The 11,738-nt window shown below is 40.1% G+C and overlaps 1 protein-coding gene across 1 annotated transcript; it reads right to left on the bottom strand.

The window, feature by feature from the left end:
- Window positions 1-3,554: 3,554 nt before the first annotated feature.
- Window positions 3,555-5,592, bottom strand: LOC136202512 (tetraspanin-8-like). Its single transcript, XM_065993175.1, has 2 exons — window positions 5,003-5,592; window positions 3,555-4,093 (listed from the first exon to the last, which is right to left on the bottom strand). The coding sequence occupies exons 1-2, from the start codon at window positions 5,510-5,512 to the stop codon at window positions 3,776-3,778; spliced, it is 828 nt and encodes a 275-aa protein (XP_065849247.1). The 5' UTR covers window positions 5,513-5,592; the 3' UTR covers window positions 3,555-3,775.
- Between the last annotated feature and the right edge of the window lie 6,146 nt (window positions 5,593-11,738).

The raw sequence follows: 11,738 nt of genomic DNA, 5'->3' as shown, positions 1-11,738 counted from the left end.
TTCTAAAGGGGTGAATATGATACACACTCAATTAAAATTTCTTTTGAATAAATAAAAGTATTATTGAAAAATAATCTTTTTAGTTAAGATATATTATGCCCTTAACAACAATTTTATAAAAGATACAGAATTAAGTATTTGTAAAACTTTTAAAATTGTTTAAGAAATAATCTCGACTTGATATTAGAATTTTTCTAAGCGATGAAGCTATAAATAATAATTAACTTGCTTGAATAATAAAGAAAATAGGGATAGAGAAATTATGACACAGAAAAATTTGTCGTGGTTCGGCAAAACTAGGTCTGCTTCACTCACTAAGACTTCGTCTTGAGATTTATAATACAAGCTTACGGGTGCTTAAGAAATATGTGTCAAGATTACGCTGAGTTAAGCGTATGTGTACCTAACAAACCCGACAGTACTGTTTACAAGTTCAAGTATCAAACTTATCAAGACTTATGAGTGCTTGACAGACCATTACAATTATTTTCTATAAGAATCAAACTACTGGTCACTTTTATAACTTAAGTGATTAAATTATCTTGTACACAAACTAGTGTGTTTACAATCTTACTTTTAAAGATCAAGTAAGAAACTTTATAAAATGATTGAATTAATTTGAATTACAAAGCAATATGAACACTAAATCTTTAATCTCTTGAAAAATGTTGGAAAAACTTTAGATAAACTCAATATATCAAAATAGTTGTAAGTCTCCCAAGTTGAGAATGAAGCTTGAAATCGAATATATAGGTGATGAAAATCTGTCCATTGTGAATCATGTTAAAGCCGTTAGACACGGAAATATAGCCATTATTTCTTCCTGTAGTGACTTTTTACTTTTTATAAAGTAAAGCTTTCATAAGAAGTGAGAGCTTTCTTAACAGTGATGTTTTCTATTCTAACTTTCGTTTCTTCGTTTTTCCAGATCTTCTTCTCGGGTGTATATTGTCAATCTTTCTTCATTTGTATAAGAGTGTTCATGTATTAATACTTTGTAGGTTCTGAATAGTATGTATTAATATTTTATTTTCATACTTAGAATAATACTGAAGATATTATTTTACAATAATTCGATAAAGATTCAATATTTATAGAGAATATCGCCACTATAATGAATAGTTCAACTATTGTGTATAGTGTTATCATCAAAATATTCTAAGAGTCAACAAAATCCATGTAATGAAAGCGTGCCAAGTAGTCCCTCATTGGCTCGGTTTATCGAGGGCGAACGACATTAAGATCGATGCTGATCCATCTAGGTTCTATTGCTCCCATGAATTTAATGGTAAACAAATCTTTTAAAAGATCGAGAGGAGGTGACAGATCCTAAAGACAGTCATCGATACCATTACTATGCAATACACATTAGAGTTTTTGGGGAACACATTGCACATGATGGCGTTATCTTTGGGATCTTCAATACCAAAGTCTTCCAGGTTCTAGGAATGGGTGTTTCGATGATCTTTTGAGATAATTATGAATGAGAAGGTATTTCATACCCCCAACAATCCTACAAGAGTTTTTTTTTTGTCTAGAAATTTCTGAAATTTTGATTCTCGGGTGGCATCCTATTTTGGCCGCTTGTTTCAGATATCAACACGATGAGAAGGTGAGGTTCGACAAGGAGACCTCGATGCTTTAAGAGGCTTATGAGTGACACACCATACTAGGCTTTCACGGTCTTAATGGTGTGATCAGTCCAGTGGCCCTTTTTTAGAGTCACACTATTTGACTTAGTAAGGCAGCTCCATAACTGTCATTGTTCAGTCTAGATCTGTAACTAGGTATCCATCATCACTCGATGTGTGTCAGCATACTAGGCTTGTGACTCATGTATTTAGAGGAGGGTTTCTTGAGTGGAAATTCAAATCTCCATTATTGTCCACTTCTTCCCTCCATTCCTTCTGGGAGTGAGGGTTTCTCACAGGTGGCTCTCGTGGGGTGGGATTCATCCCTAGTGGATAGGGAAAATTACACAGAAATTCATCTTTTAGGAACTATTTATAATTATGTTAAGTCATAATTTTTTATTATATCACATTAGTAAAATCAGTACTTTTAATATATTTTAAGGATTAGAATTTATAAATTAAAAGTCTAGAATATATTTTTTAGGGTTTATAATTTATGAATTGGAGGGCGAGAATGGTAAACGTTGTTGTCGTGTGACCAAAAGGTCACGGGTTCGAGTCTTAGGAGCGGCCTCTTGCCAAATAAATTGGCAGGGAGGCTTGCCCCCAGTACACCATTGTGGTGGGACCCCTCCCCAGACTCTCGCTCTGAGACACGTAGTGCACCACCAGATCTATTTTCGGATGTGGCTAGCTCGCTTCCGTAACAAACTGTAACGCCCTTTATTGGAATTGCACCATGTGGTGTTCTAATGGAATGACCATTACAATGGAGGCTCATTATCATGTTTAGTTACATATCACTTTTGTCGTAACGGGCATTATAAACAAAATAGACATGGATTCTCATTACAATTAGCCCTTGTATTTTCATTACTAATGACGAAATACAAAAAAAAAAAAAAACATGAAAACATAAGAATAAAAAAATGCAAAAACAAATGCAAAATACGAAAAAATGCAAAAAAAAATGAGAAAACGAGAAAAAATACGAAAATGGTAAAATGAGAAAACACGGAAAAAAATGTGAAATGAAAAAATCAGGAAAAAAAAGAGAAAAACAAAAAAAAAATGGAAAAAGATATTGAAAAAATCATGAAAATACAAAAAATACAAAAAACGAGAAAAATACAAAAAAACCAAACATAAAAATTATATTTAACTAATATAAACATACGTATTATAATGATAATAATTAAATATTATTAATTTTATTAAAATTTACCAACCAAATATAATCATGATTCCATTACATTACACACTTAATTATGTTAAGTTATAACGTGCCAAAACCAAACGGATCCTATGTGTCACCATATAGCACAATCCCATGGAAAAGACACCTGGTGTTTGCAATATAATCTTGTATACAAGTTATGCCTTTTGCCACGTTTGAAGAAATATAAGTGTTGTAATATAATCTTGTATACAAGTGTATGCCTTTTGCCACGTTTGAAGAAGTGCATGCCTTTTGCCACGTTTGAAGAAGCATACTAAATAATTTTTATACTAATTATAATTATGGCAAGGAGCAAGCCGTAATGAGAGGTCTTTTAATCACAAAACTAATAACAACCTTTCAGAGTATGAAATTTTACCAAGCAAGATAATTTAGGTGTTTTTACCTTAAAAGAAGATAGAACTAAACCACTCATCCTTCTCTTTGTTTCTTCCTCCTAAAAGATATTTATATATAATGGCCAACAGGTCCATCACACCCACCAACATTCAACCAAATTAGCACGTAAGAAAATGAATGGGTCCACAACAAAACAAAATATCAATTTAACAAAAAGTAAGCCACTTGCTATTGTTCCACACCAACTCCAAAATTCTTCAACTGATCATCATCCATATGGAACACTCCCACAAGCAAAAGAATGAATGATAAACAATTATTGAAATATCAAAGACAAAATCTGATCGGCGAATAAATGAAGATATATGTATTATATGTCCATAAGCATATTCTAGGAGCATTAGAAATAACAAATCAAGCATATAAAAATGCTATACAAGAAGAAGAAACAGTCTAACATCATTATATAATAACAGAGACAGAGAAGCAAAGAAAAAGCCTAACATCTAATAAAATCCTAGATGAATTAATATAATACCCAACCTCAAAAGTTAAGCATCTTTTAAGCCTGCTGTTTCCATCCGGAAAAATAAGCACTGTTATCCCTTCTGTTGTTCCTAAAAGCACAGCATCCCACTGAGTAGACTATGATGAGGAAAACTAGGACTATAATGTTGATTACAGCAACTTTCTTCCAGTCATTCCTGATGTTGTCTAGAAGTCCAGCTTTGCATGAATCACAGTTAAAGCATAGAGTAGTTGGATCATTGCCCCAGACAGTACAGTCTGGATTTGTAGATTTTGGAGCTGCTGGTGCGGTCCAAGTTGTTGGGTTCACATAAGTAAAGGCACATTCATCTGCTGGTTTACAGCAACCAGACTGCAGAGTAATAAAAATGAAGTAACTATATCAGAATCCATACTTAAGTAATTTGTAAACATAGTTGTTAACTTGTTAATGCCAAGATTCTACATATGATAGAAATACTATTAATTAAGCAATTGATGTACACATTTATCTCTCAACACAAGTTAATTGATTCGTGGGATGTATTGCTTCCAGATTTATGACTACTTAATAACATCTCTGCCCCAAAATGAACTACTAAAGAAGCCTTGTAATCTCTATTAAAAGTTAATTTTTGAAAATGATTGTTCTTTCTGCTGCAGAATCCTGAAAAAGAGAGCAGGAATTTAAAAAGAAACCAATACCAGAGAAAAAACAAACTAGATGATTTCATTTATCGTGGTTTTGAAACTGTCCTCCTATATAAAGTTCAAAAAAGAAGCCAAAAAGATAACAAAGCAAAGCAAAAAGCACAAATTCAAGGCATCTTTAAATGCGAATTGGTAAATCATTTGTTGCTGTTTAGCCGAATTTGATTCCGCTAATTATTATAAATAATTAACAAAAAGTACATTTGCTTTTCGAAATTTCAAAATAAAGAAACCGCCACTTAAAACTGCTTTTTCCACTCTCAAATTTTGATAGGGAGTTGATGAAAATCTCAACCCGGACTTCGTTAATTCTTCAGATCATCATACACAGTTCAAAGATTAAACCAAATAAAAAAAAGGAAAATATGCATAACAAAAAACAGTCAGATCTCAAAGAAATAGTAAAATCAAAATAACTAAAAATATCATCCACAAATTGTGAACGATAGAAAAGAATCAGATTCAGATTTGAGGTTAAGAACATTTTGAAATCCAAAAATAGTTAAACAGAATTACAAAGAGACAAAATGAAAATGAAAATTAAAACGAAAGCGAGAGAAAACGAAATTACCTGAAGTGCATTCAAGTTCTCCTTATACAATTGCGTGACAGTAATATTCGCATATTTCGTACTAAACTCAGAGCACACTTTACCATCAATCAAACAACTCTTAACCTTGTTCCAATTCTTAGTATTAGTGACTCTCTTCTGCAACCAGTTGGAATAATCTCCCAATTTATACTCCTTGTATCCCCTTCCAGAGAGCACCTCTCCAGCCCCTTTATTCGTCACTACGAAAGCGAAAATCGTGAAACAGAAGAGCACAACAATCAATAAGAACATAACAAGCAGGTAAAACCAGAGCAACCACGACACGCGGCAACACGCGCCGACGAGGCCAGCGAGAGAAACAACCATAAGGAAAACGCCCAATATAATAACCGGCGTGTCGAGAAACTTCTCACATTCCGATGAACCATGATTCCGGAGCCAGATCCCACCGCCGACGATCGGAATAGACAAAAGGAAGGTGAGGAAGTTGAGAATTCCAACCAAATTGTTACTGATACGAAACATCATTTGTTGTAGTTGGAGGCGAGAAGAGAAAAGGCGAGAGAAAAAAAAAGTGAAGAGGATGAAAATCAAGAGAGAAATGTAAATAAAAGAAGAAAAGGAGAATTACCATTTTATATATACGAAGCAAAGCGGTGGAGAATGGTGCGTGAGAAATACGGAGGAAATGAGTGAGAAAGTTCCACGTTGCTGGTCTCGTGGGGATAATGCACGCGCTTGTACACGCGTGATTATTTGGGGGCAGTTTATCTGAAATACACGTCTTTTTTGCGTGGGCTTTATTATAGTAACGGATAGTAGCAGTCAACGGGAACACGTAGTCGTTTGAGATTGTATGTTTTCTATTTACGGTTGTGTTCAAAACTCAAAAGTATAACCATTTCCTTTTTAATTAATTTATGTAAATAGTTTAATTTAAATTTAAGATTACACACCACTCCTGCAAATAATGAACTAGTAGAAAAATAATTTAGATAAATAAATAAATTGATATATTTATTTTTAAATAATTTTATATCATGTTATAAAAAATTTATAAAAAAATTGCGATGAACGAGTCTAATCCTTTCGTCTTCGGGGGAACGGTCGCCGCTCCCTGTTCCGCCGGACAAAACGCCTCTGAATCAAACTGAACCCTCGCCTAATACAAGATTAACATGGAAGGATATTGCAATGGCAAAATCCGGTGCCTCTCCTATTCGAGTTAAGACGGATTTAAGAGCAGCGGGATTAGTGAACATTGAAGTCGACGAAACAAAACCATTGATACCCCGAGTAACGATCGATCCAGAGCTGAAGAAGAAATTGGCAAAACCTTGGGAGAAAGCTTTAATTATCAAGCTTTTGGGGAGGAATTTAGGGTATGTGGCTCTCCAAAAACGAACCCTGGAGTTGTGGAAGCCAATTGCAGATGTGAGCATGATGGATTTGGGGGGAGGTTTCCACCTGGTACAGTTCGATGAGGATTTGGACAGAAACCATGTGATCAATGACGGACCCTGGATGGTACAAGGACATTACTTGACTGTTCGCTCTTGGTCTGCAGACTTCAACCCGTTAGACGCCTGTGTGGAGAAATCCATGGTATGGATTAGACTTCCCCAACTCCCATTGCTATACTATGATGAAGATGTGCTCCTGGGTTTGGCGGGAGATGTCGGTAAGCCGGTTCGAGTGGATGATAACACATTAATGAAGACAAGAGGCCGATTTGCCAGAATCTGTGTGGAAATCAACCTCCTGCAACCACTAATAGCGCAATTTGAGTTAGAAGGAGAAATCCAGCATGTAGAGTTTGAGGGTCTACACACTGCCTGCACCAAATGTGGAAGATATGGGCATAATAGGGCAGACTGCTGCTGGCCTAGTGCTTTTCCATCAAATGAGACCAATTCTACAAGCAATATGTTAATGGGAGAACAGAATAGTGAAGCAGAAACAAACACTGAGAAAACTCCACAGGTGGAGAAAGGAGCTCAAGCTAGTGATGAGGGGGTGCAAGACACGGTCTATGGACCCTGGATGATAGTGCCAATACGGCAATTTAATAAAGCAGGACCTCAAAACTGGCAGAATAGAAGAGGACTGCAGGAGAAGCCAAGCTTTGAGAAAACTAATCCGTTTTCAAACCTGATGAAAGAAGGCTCCAACCCACAGGCAAACATAAGTCATAACGAAGTTGGCGGTCAGCATGTGGAGGATTTAGCTCCAGGGAAGATACCGCAATCTCATATTGGGAAAGGAAAGGGCAAAGCAGTGGCAGCTTTTAAGGAACGGAATAAGGAAAACTTTAACTTCAACCAGCTGAGTAACGGCAACCGTTTTACAAGCTTGGTTGGAGAGGAGATGGATGTCGAGGTAGGAGAAAGCGGGGACCCGGGAGATTTAATGCTTGACGCCGGAAGGGGTAAACGAACCCGGACAGAGTTCTCTCCCCGACCACCATTAAAAGAGATAAATCCTAAGAGAATAGAGATAGATATGCTGAAGGTGAAAGGAAACAATAGATTGAATCAGAAACTGAGGGATAGATCAATTCTTCGGATTTTAGAAGGGACAGCGAGGGAGGAGGGGAGTAATCCTCTAGTGCAAAACTAGTGGTCTGCAGCTGCAGGGCTACGACAAGTTTGTTGACTATGAAGATCATAACTTGGAATTGTTTTGGTGCAGGAGGCACCAACTTCCAAAGGGGTCTCAGACATCTTGTTAGAATTCATCGGCCTGACATCCTTTGCCTGGTGGAAACTCGCATCCCGGGCACACGTGCAGAGGAAATTGGTAAGCAGATTGGGCTCCCAAGATTTGAAGTGGTGGAAGCTGAGGGTTTCAGCGGTGGAGTTTGGATTTTCTGGGATGATACTTTGGTCAATGTTGATGTTCTTATTAGGAACTTCCAATTCTTGCACAGCGAAGTGACTTTTAAGAAGGGGCCAAGCTATGGGACGTCTTTCATATTCACTGCAGTTTATGTTAGACCCCAAATGGCTCATAAAAGAACATTTTTTACAGATTTATTAGATGTTCAGCAAACGGTTAAACAACCTTGGCTTTTGAGTGGAGATTTTAATTGCATTAAGGCTACTGAAGAGAAGAAAGGGGGGTCAGCGAGAGTGCTAAGCAGATGTGCTCCTTTTGCCAACTGGATCAATCAGATGGAGCTTGTTGATTTAGGTTTTATTGGCCCGGAGTTCACTTGGTACCGTGGTTCCTCCCCGCGCACCCGAGTTGCTTGTCGACTTGACAGAAGCCTCTGTTCAGTGGACTGGCGCCTGCGGTTTCTGGATGTCGTGGTTAAACACCTTCAGCGCCTTCATTCGGACCATGTCCCGCTTTTAATTGAGCTGCAGCATCCAGTGGAGAGAACTAGAGTTCCTTTCCGGTTCATGAGAGCCTGGCTCTCAGATGATTCTCTGAAAAACCAATTGCAGCAGTGCTACCAGGAGATGGATTCTCTAGGGGAAACGGCAGCCAGGATCCGTGAAGGACTAACCAAGTGGAATAAACAGAAGTTTGGAAACATATTCCAGCGAAAGAACCGAATTTATGCAAGACTGGGCGGAGTGCAAAGAGCCTTGGCCGACCGTTGCACTAGGGGCCTGCTTAAGCTGGAGGAGAAGCTGGTTTCCGAGTTAAACACGGTTCTTGAGCAAGAAGAACTTTTATGGCAGCAAAAATCGAGAGTTCAATGGCTTTGTGAAGGGGATCGAAATACTTCTTTCTTCCACATCTCCACGGTGATTCGGACTAGACGCAACAAAGTGGCGGGGTTGAAGAAAGAGGACGGGACTTGGGAATGGAATTGTAATAATTTGAAAGCCATGGCAACCCTATCCTTTAGAAATCTATACAGTGAAGACATGACTGAAAGACCCCTGTTGCAGACTCAGATAACTTTCCCAAGGCTGGAGAGCATGGAAGTAGAGGCCCTGGAGAGGCGTTATGATATGGAGGATGTCCAGGCTGCCCTTGACAGTATGAGTGCTTGGAAAGCCCCGGGTCCGGATGGGCTTCAGGCAGGCGTCTATCAGAATTTTTGGGAGCTGTTGGGCCAGAAAACAGGCAAGTGTGTCCTATGAGCTCTTAATGAAGGGGTGGTTGAGGATGGCCTGAATAACACCTTAATCACTCTCATCCCCAAAACTGAGAATCCGGATTCCTTATCGCAGTTCAGACCAATAAGTCTCTACAACGTCAGTTATAAACTCATTACCAAGTGTATTGTGGGGAGACTGAAACCTCTGCTCCCTGACATCATTGGTCCGATGCAATGCAGCTTTGTACCTGGGCGCCAGATATTTGACAATATAATCTTAATCCAGGAAGCAGTTCATAATTTTGAGAAAAGGAAAGGAAAGAAAGCTTCCATGATCTTAAAGTTAGACCTGTAGAAGGCCTACGATAGGCTTAGCTGGAGTTTTCTCCAAGACACGCTTCACCAGGTGGGGCTTCCGGCAGGAATGGTGGAATTAATCATGACCTGTGTCTCATCCTCTTTCCTTCAAGTGCTTTGGAATGGTGAGCAAGGTGAAGGGTTCAAGCCGGCTCGGGGCCTCCGACAAGGAGACCCTCTTTCTCCTTACCTTTATGTGCTGTGCTTAGAGCGGCTGAGCCACTTGATTCTGGAGGCAGCGGCTCAAGGGAATTGGCAGCCGGTTACATTATCCAAGAATGGACCTCCTTTAACTCACTGTTTTTTTACATATGATATAATTCTTCTTGCAGAGGCATCTAGACAACAGGCTTGCTTAGTAAAGGATATTCTGAACTATTTCTGCGACTGCTTAGGGCAGAAGGTAAGCCTGAATAAGTCCTGTGTTTTTTTCTCTGCAAACTGCAGCCATCGGGTCAGGACGGAAGTGGCCTCCGAATTGGGAATCCGAAGCACGAATAATTTGGGCAAATATTTAGGGGTGAATCTCAATCATGAGAGAGTCACCAAAGCAACCTATAACTATGTTGTTGACCGTGTTAAGCAGCGCCTCTCGGGTTGGAAGGAGAAGAACTTATCCTTCGCAGGGAGAACGACTCTCATCAAATCTGTTTTGTCTGCTCTCCCTATCTACATAATGCAGACGGCGGTGCTCCCGGCCAGCACTTGTCGGACCCTGGATTCTATAAGTCGAAAGTTCCTTTGGGGAAGTTCAGATAGGGGTCGCAAAACTCATCTTGTTCGCTGGAACATTGTAAGCAAACCTCGTAGGGAAGGAGGTCTGGGAATCCGGCAAGCCAGAGCCACGAACATTGCTAATATTGCTAAGCTTGGGTGGAGGATGCTAAATGAAGCTTCTACCCTCTGGGCTCGGGTACTGCGAGATAGATATGCAAGGGGAGGTACAGGATTGGGGATGTTCAGAGACAGAGGTAGCAAAAGTCACACTTGGAGAAGCATCCTTCAGGGAGTTCAACTTTTGAAGCTAGGGGTCAACCGTGTGGTAAGAAATGGGAGAGATAGTCTTTTTTGGCTAGATGTGTGGATCGAAGGCATTCGTCTAGAGGAGGAAGCCATCCGACCAATATCGGAGGAGGAAAAGCGAAGGAAGGTAGCGGATTATTGGACGATGAATGGGTGGAATTGGGATTCGTTACATCAGGTTCTTCCCCTGAGAGTGCTAATGCAACTTGCAGCATATGTCTTGTTTACTGAGGGCGAGGATGATGGTTGGTCCTGGTCCGTGGAGGACACAGGCGTTTTCTCTGTCAGATCAGCGTATAAACTGCAGCTTGCAAGAAACGAACAAACGAATACGATAGGGAAAGAGGAGAGCTGGAACCTAGTTTGGGATCTAGATGTAACGGAAAGAATCCGTCATTTTGCTTGGCTAGTCCTTAATGACGGGGTTCTCTCGAATGAGAAACGATTCCGCAGACACATGACAGACGTTAAGGAGTGTAGAGAGTGCAGCAGACCAGAAACAACGCTCCACCTGCTGAGGGACTGCAAACTTGCGGCTACCATGTGGGAGCAATTCATCCCTCGGGAGTTTAGACAGCAATTTTTTGATGGAAATCTAGATACTTGGGTTAGGAAGAACCTCCAAATCGGGAACCGCTGGAAAGGAGTTGAATGGCGCTCGATTTTTGCTGTGGGCTGCTGGTGGTTGTGGAAATGGAGAAACGAGAAAGTGTTCGACAGGAACAGGCAGGAAGTGCGGGACAAACCTGGCTTCATTTACGGACAAGCTCGCGAAATGGAGAGAGGTATGCAGAGGTCGAGAAAGGTCAGCAACAGGGGGGCCCAAGGTATCCGCACTCGCTCCCTTCTGTGGCAGAATCCGATGGAGGATTGGGTTAAAGTTAATAGTGACGGTGCAAGCAAAGGTAACCCCGGAGATGCGGCGTGTGGCGGTCTGATTCGGGATGAGAGGGGTGCTTGGAAAGGGGGCTTTCATTGCAATTTGGGCATTAGCACAGCAGCTCTTGCGGAATTCTGGGGCTTATTCTATGGTATTAGCTTGGCGTGGAAGTTGGGTTTTCGGAAAGTGGTGTTTGAATTGGATGCTCTCAAGGTTGTGAAATGCGTGAATTCCACAAACACGACTAACCACCGGCATTATTGGATCATCGAGGCTTGTCAGAAATTACTAAAACGGAATTGGAATGTTCGTGTTGTTTATACTCACCGAGAGGGTAATCGAGCAGCGGATTGGTTGGCGAATTTCGCAGGAAATTTTTCCCTGGGTCTTCACGAGTGTGATAGGCCACCTGCAGGCCTTCTGGACATTCTTCATGCTGA

This window comes from Euphorbia lathyris, chromosome 8, assembly GCF_963576675.1.
Source record: "Euphorbia lathyris chromosome 8, ddEupLath1.1, whole genome shotgun sequence".
Lineage (NCBI taxonomy): Eukaryota > Viridiplantae > Streptophyta > Magnoliopsida > Malpighiales > Euphorbiaceae > Euphorbia > Euphorbia lathyris.
The sequence above is the reverse complement of the archived record's forward strand: the minus strand, read 5'-3'. Positions and strand labels throughout refer to the sequence as shown.

Bases quoted from the DNA above. Each gene is read 5' to 3' on its own strand.
- LOC136202512 (XM_065993175.1), bottom strand. From the start codon at position 5,512: ATGATGTTTCGTATCAGTAACAATTTGGTTGGAATTCTCAACTTCCTC. The intron at 4,094-5,002 runs GTAATTTCGTTT...ATTACTCTGCAG, and splicing joins AGAACTTGAATGCACTTCAG to TCTGGTTGCTGTAAACCAGC.